Source organism: Poecilia latipinna, unplaced genomic scaffold (assembly GCF_001443285.1).
Source record: "Poecilia latipinna isolate Pla-1442-1.1 unplaced genomic scaffold, P_latipinna-1.0 Scaffold1839, whole genome shotgun sequence".
In the NCBI taxonomy this organism is placed as follows: Eukaryota; Metazoa; Chordata; class Actinopteri; order Cyprinodontiformes; family Poeciliidae; genus Poecilia; species Poecilia latipinna.
The window spans coordinates 167,494-184,962 of NW_015114455.1; the positions used below are offsets into that span (position 1 = coordinate 167,494).

Consider the following 17,469-nt stretch of genomic DNA (forward strand, 5'->3'; position numbering starts at 1 on the left):
ACCTAAAATGACCGGCAGCTTCGCCACACCTTCTGTGATGTCATCGGATGCACGAGTTGCTCGGAAGTCTGTTTCAGGAGGGCACATTTCATCGTGATTAGATAAAGTTTTACAGAAAAACAGCAAAACAAACATTTAACAGCAAACAGACCATGATACAACACACTATATCTAAAGTTTGTTTAGCTGATTTCACAGAAAAGTGAGGATAGCAGCTTTAAACTCAAACTGTGAGGCCTAAAAAATAAAAATAGCAGATTTTTGTCATTTTCCCCCCTCATCATTTTAGTTCACAATAAAACTCTACATGTCCAACAACCGCAGCGTCTGCACCAGTACTGGTGGAACCCTAAATGGTTTGGGCGCCTCTAATGTTACATCATTCTTTCAATTTAAAGGAAACGCTGAGTCATGAACTAAATATCTGTGCTGCATTTCTAATCTCAGGTGTTAAATAGTCAAGCAAGATTTGAAGAACTCCAGAGGCTGACTGTGAGTGTGAATATTTTAAAGTTTACCAAAGACATATTTTACACAGGTGAGACATTAGACGAGTATTTATGGAATGAAACTGGTTCTATGATCTTTGCAAACACATATTCACAACAGAGGACATTTGTAACAAGTGGAGTAAAACAGGAGCCTGAGACGTGGGGAAAACTTGCACACTGATGGTATTAGTGGTATGTGAGGAAACAGACAGGCCTGTTCTTGCTTGTTTCACAAGCACAGGCTCACACACCTCTCTCTTTGAAATGAGCTTTAAGTTGTAGCTCTTCTTTGTCACCTTTTATTGTTGGCTTTAACATATTTACAAATATTTTTTATGACTGTCCTTGTGGTGTGTTTTTTTTTAAAGTATTAAATAGCTGCTGAATGCTTTATGAGGTAAAGGTCACTCTGTGTTGATAGTAAATACTGTGCAACACTTTAATGTGAATGTCAGAAAACAGTTCAAACCTTAGCAGTACTATAAACATAAGGTTTATAACATAAGCAGAAAATCCTCAATTAGCACAAACATTTAAAAAATGAAAATGTACAGGTTTGTGAAAAAGTGTTTTATTTATTTATTTTTGCACTTAAATATTTCAGATAATCAAACTAGCGTTAATATCACATAGAAATACCCAGAATAAACATAAATGAAGATTTAGCCTTATGTGAACACACCCAGACGTTACTATCCTGGCAAAATTATTCCAGGAATGCATCAGCGACTCCTCCAGGAAGTAAGAGAAGAATGTCACCTCTGCAGGTCACAAATGCCTCAGTTAAGAAATTAAAATGTTTTTGTCTTTAGGCAAATGGTTTAGTCAAACATTTGTTGACCAAAAAGAAAACAAATGCCTGTCACATTTGTAAAGACAAAAGAAAGCTACTTCAGGGGAAACATTCTCTGGACTTTTGAGAGATGAAACGACAGTGGAACCTCAGGAAAAGTGTGTGTCTTGTTGCCTTTGGGTCCGAAAGCTGTTTTGGTTTCCGGATTGATACAGTGCAAAAGTTTATTGCACTAATGGAAATTATTGCACATTAATAGGTAGTCCTATAGACCGGGTTTGAACTGATGATATCAAATGATAATAGGTTTAAAAAGTCCCTTGGCCAGTTAGTGTTATCCCCGCAAAAACGAAGTTACTATAGCTTCATCATTTTCAGATACTTGAGTGTTTTTTATATTCTTAAAAATCCTAAAATGTTATTACAACTCAACCAATATGAGTCTATAACTCAAATATAACGTGCAATGTTTGCAAAAACACGGATTCATAAAAAAAAAAAAAAAAAAAAAAAAAAAAACCATTAAAAAATAAAAAAAAACAAAAACATGCTGGTAACAGTTTGATGGTGATGGAGCTGCTTTGTGGCTGCAGGACCTGGATGAAACACCCAAACTGATGGAATCGTCTTTTATTGGGTTATGCAAAAAAAACAGACGGTTGCTTTAGATCACTTTCTGGTTTACTTTAGACAATGATCTAAAACAAACCAGCAAATTCATCTCTGACTGGTTCAAACTAATTAAATGAATGTTTTGAAGTGGCTTAGTCAACTTCTAGGCTTAAATCCAGGAGCAGATTGATTTAACTAGCACCTTTGAATCATTTGAAAGCTGCATTTAGTATCTAACCAGCTTATCTTTGTCAGACATTAACATTTATTTAGTGATCCAAAACATTTGTGACAAAAGCTCAACCAGAGCTTTGTATGGAGCCACATGAATTTCTACAGCAATGTGTAACACGATCAAATTACTTCTAATGAAAGCAGCTTCATGCCAACCAGCTCATGCTGTACCTTCAAAACAACCTTAGTTTCTTATTTTCCACCTGATGACAAAAAGCTGAATTTGTCTTTTCAATGCATATGGGAAATGTTTATTACCCGACTCTCATCCAGCTAATAGGCAGCATCAGGTGTGGGAAAACTCAAGTCACTTTTTCTAGCATCTTACTTATATTTCTGTGGTTTTAAGGCTTTTCAAAACCTTCGATATGCTGTGTACTGTGGTTTTACCAGAGGGATGGTTGGGGTGGGGGGGCTTGTTGGGTACCGTCCGGAAGCTCTCCACCGCTGACAGTGCGCTGAGGGTAAGCCAGGTTTGAAAGAGAAGTGCTGAGAGCTACAGGAGCCTCTGCGCTACACCGACTGCGCCGCTATTATCCCACCAAGGCAAAGCTGCTAGCAAATGGGCGCGGCCGAGGCGCAGGGGGAAAGCGTGCGGCGGGCTCCAGTCCCGGCCAGTTGACCCTTTTTCCCACTTATGTCTTCCTCCTTGCCCACTTTCCTGCCACTTTACTACAAAACAAAGGCCACTAGAGCCGAAAAAAAAATCATTTAAAGAAAGATGAACAAACAATACGCTAGCAAAATAGGAAGTAAAGACTTCACCTGTCCTACTCATTAGTCAAACATCCTCAAAAAGACATTCTCAACTATGTGGCTGGCAGAGAGCCAGTTGTACTTATAGCTATAAAGCTCCTCCATTCAGACTACCTGGATATGTTTACTTTGTGTTCAAAGGAGTGGTGGGTGTGCACGTTAAATTCACTAGCCCCAGGCTCCAACACGGATTGAGATATGACTTTTCACTATCTCTACAAGGTTGTGGGTGTTTCTTCCATCCCCATTCATTCTCCGTTTGCCTCTGGAGACCATCACAGGGTGTCCTGTTCTCACATACAAGATTATGAAAAGAAAGTAACTTTTTCTTCAAAGGCAGGTTCAGAAAGCATAAATAAACAATAAAAACCAAAACAAAACTTTGCAACAAGGTCGTCTTAACCTACTCGCTGTATGACGGCACAGGACAGTGTGGGGTGTAGCCTGCCCTGTCTGACATCAGCAGCCCAGCTTGAATGACAGTCTCGTCAAACCGGTGTTGGAGCCTGCAGTATTCCCCTGCGTGCAGATCGAGCTCTTGTTGGCTTACAGAGATTTTTTTTTTCCTCTTTCTGGAAATTGCACACATGAAAACAGAGAGCAGCTGGTGGTGAAACGAAGCGAACGAGGAGAAAACCTGCAAAATAACGACAAAAGGGGGAAAAAACATAAGCAAGGATGGAGAAGAATGGGATCGAAAGCAAGTTAACAGGTAAAAGTGATTTTTTTTTTGGGTTACTTTATTAGTTTTGCTCATTGAAGTTGAGGTCTGCATCTCTTGGGTGTAGCCCTGATTACTTTCATAATCCAACAACAGATATTAACCCGATAGCTTTTAGACATGAGTGATAGTTTTTAATTAAAAGTTAAACTGTGCAACTTTCTGCACAAATCGTGAACATTTTTGTTTGTTTAATGTAACACTATGTTCCCCTGCAGCCACTATGGTACATTTCAAGATCACTTTCGGCCTAAAGGTGTGGCTCCCTCTTACGCACCTTGTTACTAACGCAAACACAGGTGTCGCCAAACTAAAACAGCACCTTGTTTTTGGTTAGAAAGTAGGTCCAGAAAGCGACAAACACATGCCTCTTTGTGTGCACAGTATTAATTGCCTGTTTCTTTACAAGGTTATAGTGTTAAAACGACAAATAATGCAAATAAGGCGTTGTTAAATCACAGCATATGAAGTGTCGCAACTAAACCACAAGATGGCGCCGTAGAACTACAATTTGATAGGGGAGCGCCTGCTTTTCTGCAGAAAGTGGATCTTTTCTCTTGTTCCCCTCCTTAAAATTGTAAAAGTCAAAGTCGTGCGGGTGTTGTAACATCTAACGTCTTCTTCTGAAATATGTTCGTAGGTTTTCCCCACAATGGTTACCGGTGAAATATGAATCTCGTAGATTGTCCAGCAGCACGCAAACCGCACGATGTCACTCCCTTACATTCCAAGAGATGGCGCTATTGAAATTAGCATTGAATTTAGATATTAAATCAAACTTGGAGTGGAAAGGGGTAATTTTAAGGCTTTTTATTGGGTTTCTTTACCTCATAGGAAGAAAAAAAATCATTTTTGAATTCTTGCTAAATAAATTTTGTTTTCACATGTGACAATCTGTTAGTTTGTCAGGGTTTGAGCTGTAGGCCACAGGAAATGTAATTCTTAAGCTGAACCCGCTCAAATAGTTAAAAGCCTGAAACCCACCATTTAATAAGTGTTTACAAATTAAATTAGGGTTTGACAAATCAGAAGCTCTAATGTTTGTCATCAATTAATAACGCTGTCCATACTTGCCCTGACTAGTCCTGTGTTCTTTAAAGTCAGTCCCACCTGAGGTGGTGAAGAAAATGAGATTGAAAATGGCCCCTTCTTGAGTTTTCACAAATCATAAACAGTACTTCTGGATTCTGTTACAAGTTTAAAACAATTCAAGTTAGAAAGATCTGTTTAACTCCTGTCCTTAAAAGCTCTCTTGAATCTATGGCTGGAGTACCTCCACAACACATTCTCAAGATCAAAGGAGCCCAGCTAATGAGCAGTTTGTTTCATGCAGATGTTTTGGGAGACCCCTGCTGTAGGTTCAAGCTTACTGGAATCAAGGCTCAGACTCATTTAAATTGGTGAAATAGCCCTTTAGTTAAATTGAAGGCTCACACTTGTCGGACTAGGTCTGTTCTCTATACACATGAAGTTGGATTTCCCTGTTCCCAGTTGGAAATAAAACACCAAATGCCTTCTGAAGCTTCAAATTCTGACCAGAAAAGTCAATTATTGTAGCCTGGAGTTCTTTATCCAGGATGGTTGCTGTGCACATAAAATTTGGTGAAGGTTGCAGGTATGTCATTTTTTTATTGGCAATAATGATGGTCACACAGCTGTGTACATTCACTATCTGTGAATATATTTATTTGGGGTAGAAATGGGTAGAAATAAATAAGCTGATGTCGGCAATAATTAGCACCACATTACCAAATGTCCAATTTAGAACTCAACCCTGCTGTGACGTCATTGTTAGTGGCGACTTCAGGGACTGTCATTTTTTTTTAAAATCAATAAAGTATATATCTTTTATTTTATATCACTTACATTTTAACTCGCAGCAGTTACAGGTTAAATACTATAGTTGGCATATTTTTCAAATATGCAAATAATTAATTTAAAGTCCACTTTAACACTAACATGTCTTTGAAAAAGCTCAAGCGCTTTCCTTGTATTGTCATTTACCTGTATTTTTCTTTTATTTCTTATATACGTTTTGTATGTAGTTTCGTTGCTACTAATGCTAACTGCTTCAAAGCAGCGCTTAATTATTAGCAAGCAGCTAACGGAATAAGGTTTTGTAGCTTAACTGTTTCCTGGCTAATTTGTAACATTTCCATGGAACCCGTGGTTGTTTTTGAGAAATGTAGGCATATTTTCCTCCATGCCTTTCCTTCTTTTAAAAATAACTTCTGGGTAGATTTAAGCAGCAAAAACCAAACTCTAACTTTATAGCTTATCAAGTTGTCACTCGTCCGTTTCACGGATTTAAGTAGGTCATCCCGGTTGTCAGCTGACTGTCTCTTAGGGAAGTCCTGAGAGAGCTGAATAAACTCGAGAGTTAGCTAGTACACGCCCTTTCAGTCCACACACACACCGGTCTCTCTCTCTCTCTCTCTCTCTCGCTGCGTCTCGTCAACACACTCCCGAAGCCTCTCTCCAGCCTGGAAGAACATGTCTTGCGTGCGGAGACAAACTAAACTTAGCAAATCTGAGGAATTGCTTCACCATGCTTCCAACCAGAAGATGATACAAACAAATGCAAAACTTCTAGGTATGTTGCACAACGACCAGATGATCTTAGTGTTAAGGCGGATGGTGTAAGGGTTATCCGGGTTATGTTGCACGCGTTTGGTGTCCCCTTGTATGTATAAGGTGTATGGCTGTTGTCACAATTCAGCAAAGGCTTCAGTTGTTCGGAGTGTTCTTACTTTGAGATAACTGTAGGAAATGGGAGGTAGCAGCGCTGCTAAAATACTACCACATGCTGAGTGATGGTCACTATATCTATATCAACTCTGTGGCTTTTATTGCAACTGAAAATATTTCCAAACAGCCAAATTGTAATATTTTGACCTAAAGAGGAAATGTGTAGTAGCCATCTTTTTATCTGCTTAACAGAATAAGGGAGCCACAGCTACAATAAGATATGATCCATGCAGCCAGAGTCACTCTGTCACTTGTTCTAGACTTAAACCCTAGGAATGTAATCACAACAAATATTTGCATTTTTGGATCCTTACATTTTGAAATGTGGGTACACTTTGACCCTTGTAATCAGTTCATGCATGGTTTTCAGCTGCAGAATTTTCCCTCATTGCTTCTCTTAAATGCATATTTTTCATCTTTAGGAATGGAAGGCGATCCAGACCTGCAGTTCCTCCTGCAAGGCGGAGACCTCCTCAAGGTCCTGTCCCCGTCCTGGAAGAAGACCCGATTTCTCAAGCTCCAGGAGGACTGCAAGACCATATGGCGTGAATCCAAGAAAACCTTCAAGTCGAACCAGACCTGTGAGTCCTGTCCCAGCACCTTGTCGTCCAGCAAACATATGTCTCACCAAGACTCATAACCCTCCTTTACTCCTACTACTAGCATTTATTAAGCAGATTTATCATTTCAACGCTAACACACCCAGCGCGATCTCTGATAACGTCTCAGTTCAGATGGATGTGTAGAAGAGTGGACGGCTGATCACAAAGCCGTAAAACTAGTGTTTGCGTACATCGTATTCTCGGTTGTGCATGATATCAGTTTAGTGGGTGTGTCTGAAGAGATAGTTGTAGTTTTTTTTTCTTCTATTGAGTAAGAGGAGGAGCGAGCTAAAATAGCCCCCGTTATATTTCTGTTTTAATGACATCCATAAATTGATGTGGTCACAGGTTGATAAGCGCCTTTGGGTAACATCATTACTGGCGTTTCCTTGACAACTAAATTACAAAAAGCAACTTTGCAACAGCTAGTCATAGCACCATGACTAGCTGTTGCAAAGCTGCTCTTTGACGCTTAAAGATATTAAGAAGCAAGGACATGCTTTGTTTCTTATTAAATTAGACTGAGATCTGAACCTTCAGAATCACTTAAAGGCAGGTGCAAAGTTAGCCTTCTTTGCAACTGCCTTTGCAAAGGCCTGAAGAACATTTCAAAATTTAAAGGACTAATGTCGCAGCAAGAACTAGGGAAACATATGAATGCTTTTATCTTTAGCAATAGTGACGTCACAGGTATGCCTAAAATAAATCAATCACTGCTGCTCAGGTCCTCAGCACCCCAGTTTTAAAGCCCTTACACTTTAGCTTAGAGAATAGACTTCAAAAAAACTTTTATTAGTTTATAAATTACTGAATGACATGGCACCAAAATGCATTAAAGAACTTTTGTTATTGTAGTATCAAGTTGACAAAATGTAATGTTTATTGCTTGTTTCATAATTGATGACTGATGTTTTTATGGTGCAAAGCACTTTGAACTGCCTTGATGCCGCAGTGTGCTATTCAAAGAAACTTGACTCGACCTAACCTATTGATAGTAGCATAAGCTATGATACCGTTAAACATCTGGGCTATCTCTGCTATCTAGTTCCAGTCGACAGCATCGCAGCGGTTCGACTTGGCCGCCAGTCGGAGGGTTTGAAGAAGAACACAGAAGAGCAAGTGGAGTGCCGCTGCTTCACCATCGTGTTTAAGGGTCGCCGAAAGAACCTGGACCTCATAGCTAGCTCGGAGGAGGAGGCTGGGAGCTGGGTGAGAGGTTTGCAAAAACTCATCTCCAGCCTAAACAACCTCTCTGCCGATCAGGCTAAAGATCAGTATCCTTTCACAAACATATGAGTTCCTATCTGGAATGAAACCCACTCCAAAAAGTGTCTGTGTTTTGTTGAGCCATGTGTCCTTGGTCTGTCAGTATAGGCTGTAAATCAAGGCCTGGCAATGAGGACCAACCAGTGAGATTGTACCATCAAGAACTCAGATTGTATTCTCCTTACATGCAAACTTCACAGCTGGATCTTCAGCTGCCTGAGGAAAGCAGACAAGAACAAAGACAGTAAACTGAGTCAGCAAGAGATGAAGAACTTCCTCCAGCTGTTGAACATTGGGCTGGATGATGACTACGCAGAGATGCTTTTCAAGGTGATACAGATGTACCGCTGATTTCAAATGCTTCAAGAACTTGCTAAGATGTTGCAGTACCTTCAATATGATAAACACCGTTGCAAATATTGATTTTTAGCATAAACCTTTCATGGTATGTTTTTATTCTCTCATCATAAACGCACCTGGAGAGTTGCCTTGATTCTTTCATGCATGTTTGAGAAATCCCATAATCTCCAGGGCAACCATTCAGAGGCTCCCCCACTCAGCTCCTTCAGACTAGCCAGGTGCAATTAGCAAACACCTGGACAAACTGCGCATCTGTTGAGCTCAGTGTACAGGTTCTCAGTGCAAACGCTGGTAAAATGTTGTTAAAGGGCTAATAAAGAAGCGATATTATCAGTTTTTGAAGGCAGAGTTTCAGAAATGGCAGGTTTTTTTAAAGACAGAGGCCCAATTTCAAGGTGTTAAATTATGTCAAACTTCTTTTGAATCACATTTTATGTATAAGGCATTTCTACAACGACTACAGTTAACATAGTTACTTGACTGTGCTGTAAATTGGCATAATGTGCCTTGAAAATACACGATACTGTCCCTTTAAATTGCTACTTTTCAGATCCTGCAGAATGTATTGACAAAAATATGTACAGTATGGGTGATGTCATCAGACAGCACAAACGGCTCACTCTTCTGACCAAAGATGGGAAGAGGAAGTCTATTACTAACACTTAGTGATTTGAGTTTATGTGTAACATTTTTCTTGCAACAAACAAACTGTAATGTGTTTATTTGGATTCTTTGTGATAGGCCAACACAAAGCAGAATATAATTCCTGAAGGGAAAACGGCACATGTTGGTCTTGGAACCATCTTTCTCCCTGCTACTTTTTCATAGAGGACAGATTTGTACAAGGACCTTTAGTTCTCCCATCAGCAGATTTTTTTCCACCCGAGCAGTGGAACCCAGCAGCTCCTTCAGAGTTACCATGGGCCTCTTGACTGCTTTATTTGATTAATACTCTCCTTGCCTTGTTAGCTTAAGTGGAGAGCCATCTTTGGTAGGGATATTGAATACAAAAGCTCACCACCACCGTGGTCATGTCACATTCTTCCATTTCGCACAGTTATGCGGTTCTTTGTCTCCGTCTGTGACTTAAAGCTGCAGTAAAACACAATGAAGTTTGTGGTTGTAATGTGACAAAATGTGGAAAAGTTTAAATATTATGAATGCTTTTGCAAGGCACCATGTGTGGGAGACAGTTTGAAAATAACGTTCCTCTAAGGAAGACATAGGAGGGATCATCTACTGGAAATGTGGTTTGTGGTCAGATAAATGGATCTTCCTGCTCCTCATGGAAGAAACAGATACAGTGTGTTGTGGAACAAAGTAAAAAAAACTATCACTTTTCGTAGCAACTACTCCAAAGGCCACATTCTTAACACTTAATAACAGCATTACCGAAAGGTCACTTGAGTTTACAGAGTAACACATGCTGCCTCAAAGGTCTGATACTTAAGATAATCCTGGAATAAGTCAATAAAAAAAAGAATCACATTTTTAATGGTTCAAAGTTTTTTACGTAACGCAGGTGGCAATCAGAGAACACATCACCGTGTCTTGCTCGTGCAATAGTTAAATTAAATTTTGATCTGATCATATTAAGCTGAATTGTTCCCCACACATTGTTTTGTTTTTATATAAACAAAGTCATAGTTTTTTGTTTGTTTTTTCCCCACATTTTGTATGCAATGGTTTGTGTGTACATAACAGCGTCTTGGCTTGTGAATCATAGTGCAAACTTTATCGTTTAGGTGTTCACACTTATATGAAATAGCCTATGTCATATAAATGTTCTAACTTTTATGTTGCACTCCAACAACAACAGAAATGCGACAAATCAGGATCTGGATACCTCGCCGGAGCGGAGATTGAGCATTTTTACGATCTGCTGACCCATCGGGAGGAGATCGACGTCATCTACGGGGAGTACGCCAAAACCACGGGCTTCATGAATGCCGGAAATCTGTTGGAATTCCTGACGAAGGAGCAGAGGGAGAAGTTGACACTAGCCGACGCCCAGAAGATCATTGAGAAGTACGAGCCAGATGAACAGGGTGAGTACCGTAGAGCTCCAAGACATTTTACAACCAAATACGACCTATGCAAATACTAAGATTTCCAGGTACATGCATAATAATAAAGTTTTAGTCTCTCTATTGGTCCTAAAGATAAATTTAAAGAGAATGGGACAAACATCCTCTTGTATTTTGGCTCTGCATATTCGGTTAAAGGCTTACATTTTTCCACACATTTTCCCTTCGAAGATAAAATTTCCAAGTTCCAGTTTTGTAAATTAAACAAAAACGTTCAATTAAGTTCCAAGTCAGAAAACTGGAGGTTTCTCCTTAGTAACAGACCTCAAAATCTAATATGGCTACCATGTTTTCTCCATCTCAAGCCAGCTGCAATGCTAAATGGCTTTTTGCACTTCTGACCATTTACTATTTAACCTTCTACACAGACAATGCTGGGTAGAGGACAATTCCACTTATGTTGGTGAACATGTTCCTTTAGTGTTCGAAAGCGAAAACGGCAAAGAAATGGTCGTTCTCTTATTAGCTTGGGCATGGACACAGGTTTGTTAGGTTTATTGGTATTCCCAGATCCAAGCTCTCATTAACAGGTAAAAATGTACAAGCTACTAGCTTGGTCCTTGAAATGGTCTCTGCCTCCTTTATCTTGTAAATGGTCTCTGATTGTAGCAAATATCATGTTTTGCTTCTGGCTGTTTTGGCCTGCAGCTTACTAGCTCCGCATTGCGGTAAATGCGATGGTTCTGTGTAATATCTATAGTGCATTTCATATAAGTGGCTTGTTTTATCTGTGTATTTATGATGTCAAAAAATTAATTCATAATTGTTTTGGTTGCTATTAGCCAAAGGGAAAAGTCTGCTGTCCAAAGATGGCTTCCTCATGTACCTCCACGATCCAGAGGCCATGGTTTTCAATCTGGACCATAAGCAGGTGTACCAGGATATGCAGCAGCCCCTCAACCATTACTTCATCAACTCCTCACACAACACGTACCTCATGGAGGATCAGCTGAAAGGACCCAGCAGCACCGAGGCCTACGTCAGGTAACAAACTCAAGCCTCTATCTTCGGTGTTTTAAACATCAAGTTTGTCCAGCGTTTGCCACTACTTATCTCTACGTCCTAGTGGGATGAGGCAAGGGCAACAGGAGGGTAATGCTTGAAGTGTACTTTGGCAGGAATAAAAGCTTAAGAAAAAATTCACCTCATTAACTTTACACAGCAAATGGCTTGCTCTTGTTACAGCGCTTTATCCAGTCCAGAGGATTCCAAAGCGCTTTACACTACATCTGTCGTTCACCCGATCACACAAACATTCACATGTTGATGGGAGGCTAAGCTACAATAGCTGCGTTTCCATTAACCATAGAATTGTGCAAATTGAAATTACAATAAATTCATTTAATTTAACTTAAAAAAATTACTGATTAAAAAAATATTGCGCTGGACTGAGGTAGTTTTTTTTTTTTGGCTGTGTCAGCATTAGTGTATTTCGCAAAACTGCAATGGAACAAGCTTATTCACATCAGATTTTTATTTAATTTCTTATTTAATGGAAACGCCACAATTGCAAAATAGTTTTTGCAAAATGTATCGCCAGTTGGCAGGATGACATTTGTTGAACGGGGGCTTTTATGATGCGTTATTGTAACACAGCAGGATTACCCAGCCATCCCCGATATTTCTAGCTTTTTCGGTCTTAAATTTCATTCACAGTTGCATTAAAAGTTCTTTAAGTCTCAGATTTGACTTGACGACACCTTTTGGATAATCCTGTGTACTGAGTTTCTAAAGTCGGCCGTTAATCCCTCAGAGCTCTGCTGAAGGGCTGCCGCTGCGTGGAATTGGATTGCTGGGATGGATCGGACAACGAGCCGGTGATCTACCACGGTTACACTCTAACCTCAAAGATCCTCTTCAAAGATGCGATCAAAGCCATCAAGGAGTATGCTTTCAAGGTATAGCTAGCGCCAATCTCAGGTAGCATCTTGAATTACTTCCTGTAATACGTAATTTTTTTTTTTCTTTGGTTGTCCCCAAGAAATCTGACTACCCAGTAATTCTCTCCTTGGAGAACCACTGTAGCGTGGAGCAGCAGTCCGTCATGGCCCAACACATGAGCTCCATCCTGGGGAGCGCACTCGTCACCACTCCCCTGGGCGACGGCATGCCCACAAACTTCCCATCGCCTGAGGTTGGTGCCAGCTCAGCTTAATGAGGGTTAAAGCTGTGAAGGGAGAGTATTTCAGCTGCGCAGCATTGCGATTACAGGTGTGGATGCATGTGCTCTTCCTCAGGAGCTGAAAGGGAAATTCCTGATTAAAGGAAAGAGATTAAACAAACTGGAGGCCAGCTTTGCTGAAGCTGCAGAGGAGGCCGACAACACCGACGTGACGGAAGAAGAAGAGTCGAGTAACGAGGCAGACGACGAACCAGCGGAGAAGACGAGCAAGGTGAGGGGGCTACATTAGCTATGCTCGTAAATCGGTCTTTTGTCTGATGCCTAATTTTTTACCTTTGCGTTAAAAGAAAAAGCTGAAGCTAGCCAAAGACCTGTCCGACATGGTCATCTACTGCAAGAGCGTCCACTTCAACAGCTTCGAAGACGCCAGGAAAAACCAGAGCTTTTACGAGATGTCATCGTTTAAAGAGGGGAAAGCCGTGAAACTGGCAGAGGAGTCGGGTAAAGACACAATGTTGAGCATTTGACTCCTTATTCACGCTTAGAGTCCACAGGAACAGCCCCATGCAGAGGTATTCACATGATCCCCCTTTGAATTTGTCCACATTTTGTCATGTTGGACACAAAGTTAAAGGTATTTCATTGGGCTTTTATGTGACAGAGCAGCACAAAGTAGGGGACGAAGTTATGGGGAAGTTGAAAGCAGAGTTGGATTATAAAACCATAACTCAAGTTTTGAACAACTTCAGCAGAGATGCACTCTGGTCATATTTAACAGAGTGATCAACTCGGCTAAATTCAGGACAATCCTGGATGGAAACACTTTTAGAGACTGAAAACTAGTTGAAGAAATTGCAAATGACTTATTCTTTTTTTTTTTTTTTTTTCGCAGCAAATGCCTACATCCGCCACAACGTGGAGAAACTGAGCCGCATTTATCCCGCAGGCTCAAGGACCGACTCTTCAAACTACAACCCAGTACCACTGTGGAACGCAGGCTGCCAAATTGGTACAAAACTCGACGCCCAACGTTACTAATTACTAAAGGAAGACAGGCCCTTCTTTTACATTCCTCACATTCCTTTTATGTTCCTTTTTTTCACTTCTGCTCCAGTCGCCCTGAACTTCCAGACGGCCTGCACAGAGTTGGACATAAACCAGGGCAGATTCCTGGTCAACGGCATGGGCGGCTACGTTCTCAAACCGGCCTACATGAGGGACGCTGCCACCGAGTTCGACCCCATTACCCTGACCCGAGGAGACTGGCTGCAGCACAAGACGCTGCATGTCATGGTGAGGTCCCCAGTGTCAGGAAGGTTTTGCGGTTAGCTTGGGAACCTGTTCAGTCCTAATGCGCTTTGCATCTGTCACTAGGTTATATCAGGCCAGCAGCTCCCCAAAGTCAACAAGAAGAAATCCTCCATCGTGGACCCGCTGGTTAAAGTGCAGATCTACGGAGTTCCAGCTGATGTTTCAGAAAAAGAGACCAGTGCTGTTGCGAACAATGGTACATGTGGTCTTAGGTTGTTTTCACACCTGACAGTCTGGTAGACTCGGTATGATTGGTGACCAACGTTGCAACATTTGTTACCTTTTCAGCTGCTGCGGTTCGCTTTCACGCTACACTGTCAAACTAACTGAAAAACCTGTTCCCGCTTTCGCCTGTGGTGGCGCTGCAACACAAACATTGAAGGAAACAACCTGAAAAGCTCAAAAGAAGACAAGAGCGCAACTTACTTCTCAGAAAAATGTTAATAAAAACGGAAAAGCGTAAAATTTTTAGCGGCTGTAGGATTTCTCTTTTGTTTTGGCAAAAGGCCACGAGCCATTTCTCCCACTAGCGTGAGGCTGTCGTGTTTGTTTACGTAGCATTGCCCCTGAATGAAGGTTGAAATTTTACTGAAAAACATGCAGGTTAGATGGAAATAGACCTCTACTTTCGCCGTAAGAGCTGTGATTGCGTACAAAGAAAAAACACAATGTGAGGCCAAAAAATAAAGAAATAAACAAATGGCATACTGCCGGTTGCAAACCGTTTACGTTTGTAACTTAAAATACCGGCTAAAAACAACTTTTTACCATATGATGAAACAAAAATACTTAGTTACTCAACATTTAAAACGCACGTATTTACACAATAAATATACCTTACCGCATCAAACGCCTCCCGTCCCGTGATGAGCTTCACACACTACAAATAACTCATAACGTCAGCGATGCGTCATATGGCTTACGGGACGTCTCTGCTTTTTGTTTTAAGGTTTCAACCCAAGTTGGAATGAGAACTTCCAGTTTGACGTGTATGTGCCAGAGCTGGCGCTGGTTCGCTTTCTCATAGAGGACCACGACTCGACGTCTGACAACGAGTTCATCGGACAGTACACACTTCCGTTCAACAGCCTCAAAATGGGTACGTTTTAGTTTCTGCCTGTAGTTGTAGGCATTTTTTTTCCTTCAGTGCCTGTAAGAGCCAATGACTCCCTGAAGGACAGATTGTTGTGACGTCACAGCTAGAGATACACCAATCCAATATTATCTGTATTGTTCTCGATATTTAAAAAAATAAAAATAAAAATCAGTGTGCCTGATCCATAAGGGTAAATCTAGTCAATCTAATTCTATGCTTTTTACTCTGAGCGACATCGTGTTTTATTTTTTTATGAGTTTGACATTATTTTTAGAAGTCCTAATTTTAATTTCTGAACCATTGGAAAGAGGATTTGTCAGTTTGTTTTTGTCAGTTTCAATTTCTTTATTTATTTTTACATTGACTTGTATGCTCCTAATTGCACTGACTGAACAACTTTACACGTTTCACCAAGCTTGTGAAGCTTTTGGTGCATTTAAGTGTGAAGTAAATCAACTTGTAATTCAGTGCATTTATATCTGTTTAAAAAAAGATTTTAAATCAATTCAGCACTGTTTTTATACATTGAATCAGCCAATACTAAAACTCGCATTGGTATCGGAAGTGAAAAAAGTGGATCAGTGCATCCCTAGTTACAGCCACATGACATAACAGAAAGCAGTGCATAATTTAATTATTTAAAATAATAATTAAATAATTAAAATCCACTTTGTGGTGTTCTATCACATAAAATTACACTGAAGTTTGTGGCCATAATGTGACGGAGTCCAAGACTCTGTTTTCTGTTTGTAAAGGAACAGAAAAAGGAACTGTTCCTTTTCTGAGGGAGGAAACATTGGTCTCATTTCAGACTCTACACAAACAGCTCTTCTTATTTCTGGCTTTCTGATCACATCTGCTTTATCTGCCCTCTCCCACATAGGATACAGACACGTGCCTCTGCTCAACAGGAATGGAGACAAGCTCCCCTCTGCCGGACTCTTTGTGCACGTCATGGTCCTGGATGCTAAATGAAACGCCAGACTGTGTCTCCCCCGCCTGCGCCACTGCAACAAACCTGAACCTTGTTCACACAGCAACCATGTTTTTAGATTTTTTTTTTTAGTTTCTTTTAGAGGAAAGCTAACTTATAGATGTTATTGTAGTAGTTTAAAATTAGACTGCAAAAGTAATAGGAGGATTATGGATTCATTGTCAATCACGTTGCAGACACAATGGGTTTAACTAACTCATGTCCTCAATTTTAATCAGAATATTTTTATTTTATTTTATGTAGTTTAAAGAAAAACATCCTAAAAACGGCATGCTTTGTTGTCACCAATGGATTCAGCCATTAATGATTTAGTTTTTATGTACCATCATCTGACGTTTTTCTTTTTTATCATCAGTAAACACTTTAAAAGTGAAACGTGTGTTGTTTTTTTTTATTAATTTTGCATCAGACTGTCCAGCAGATCAGTCTGGATGTGCCTCAGGAGACTCACAAGGAGAGTGCCTTTTGTGTTTCCACAGAATAAGATTGTTGCCAAGTGAGCTTTGCGTTGACACACCCTTTGTACACAGCGTGCCGATAAGACAGTCAAGGAAGTGCTACAGTAATGTGAAGTCAAAGCTCTATGATCTTAACAGGACATTAATTAGAAAAGGGAGTAATTATTCCTGTTAAATTAAAAAATGTTTACTTTGAAGTTTTTGAAGTTCCATGAAGTTATTTCAACAATTTCACTGGATATTCCTGCAGACACCCATCAACCTTTTGCAGCAACTAGTAAAGACGTAACAGTCTTAAAATAAGTCTTTTATTGCAGTGGCTTTTGAAAAATTAAAAAAAAAAATCCATTATTTTAAGTTTATTCCAGATCAAACACATGGTGTTCGAGTTAAGTGGATGCTTAGGGCCCCCCCCAAGAGCCCTGAGGTAGCATGATACAATTTGGAATATCCAAATGAAAAAATCTGCTTAGGGTCCCAAAAAGGCTTGGACCGGCCTTGATTTATTCAGTCTGCAGTGCGGTTAAAAGTGTAATAAAAGAAGTGGCAAATACTTTTTCAGAGTATGATTAAAAGAACCCAGACATGAGAAATGTATAGTTTCAATGAAGACTTTATTAAGGAAAGAAAAAAATAAATGCTCAGAATGACAAACACTGCCAAAACTCAAAAGTCAACAAAAACCAGCATGTAAAAAAAAAAAAAAAAAGTGAAGAACCTGATCCAAATAAAAACCACTGTGGTTTAAACTCAAGTGTTTCCGAACTTTGGTGTTAATACAAACTGATCAATGTGATTATAAGTGAAAATGATACATG

At 40.0% G+C, this 17,469-nt stretch overlaps 1 protein-coding gene across 2 annotated transcripts; it reads left to right on the forward strand.

The window, feature by feature from the left end:
- The first annotated feature begins 3,361 nt into the window (after positions 1–3,361).
- LOC106934656 (1-phosphatidylinositol 4,5-bisphosphate phosphodiesterase delta-1-like) lies at positions 3,362–16,793 on the forward strand. 2 transcript variants are annotated; one of them, XM_015014690.1, is made up of 15 exons: positions 3,362–3,598; positions 6,778–6,936; positions 8,003–8,231; positions 8,424–8,553; positions 10,403–10,631; positions 11,453–11,654; positions 12,424–12,568; positions 12,652–12,804; positions 12,908–13,063; positions 13,140–13,293; positions 13,685–13,801; positions 13,907–14,085; positions 14,167–14,299; positions 15,053–15,202; positions 16,083–16,793. In XM_015014690.1, the coding sequence occupies exons 1-15, from the start codon at positions 3,565–3,567 to the stop codon at positions 16,172–16,174; spliced, it is 2,262 nt and encodes a 753-aa protein (XP_014870176.1). In that variant the 5' UTR covers positions 3,362–3,564; the 3' UTR covers positions 16,175–16,793. The 2 variants fall into 2 exon arrangements, with proteins under 2 accessions (XP_014870176.1, XP_014870175.1); XM_015014689.1 differs by lacking the exon at positions 3,362–3,598 and adding an exon at positions 6,019–6,200.
- The last annotated feature ends 676 nt before the right edge of the window (positions 16,794–17,469 follow it).

What these genes read in the sequence shown, in the direction of transcription:
- LOC106934656 (XM_015014689.1), top strand. Translation starts at nt 6,101, where the DNA reads ATGTCTTGCGTGCGGAGACAAACTAAACTTAGCAAATCTGAGGAATTG. An exon ending in AGCACCGAGGCCTACGTCAG is followed by an intron (nt 11,655 to 12,423) that starts GTAACAAACTCA and finishes TTAATCCCTCAG; the next exon opens with AGCTCTGCTGAAGGGCTGCC. An exon ending in CAGTGCTGTTGCGAACAATG is followed by an intron (nt 14,300 to 15,052) that starts GTACATGTGGTC and finishes TTTTGTTTTAAG; the next exon opens with GTTTCAACCCAAGTTGGAAT.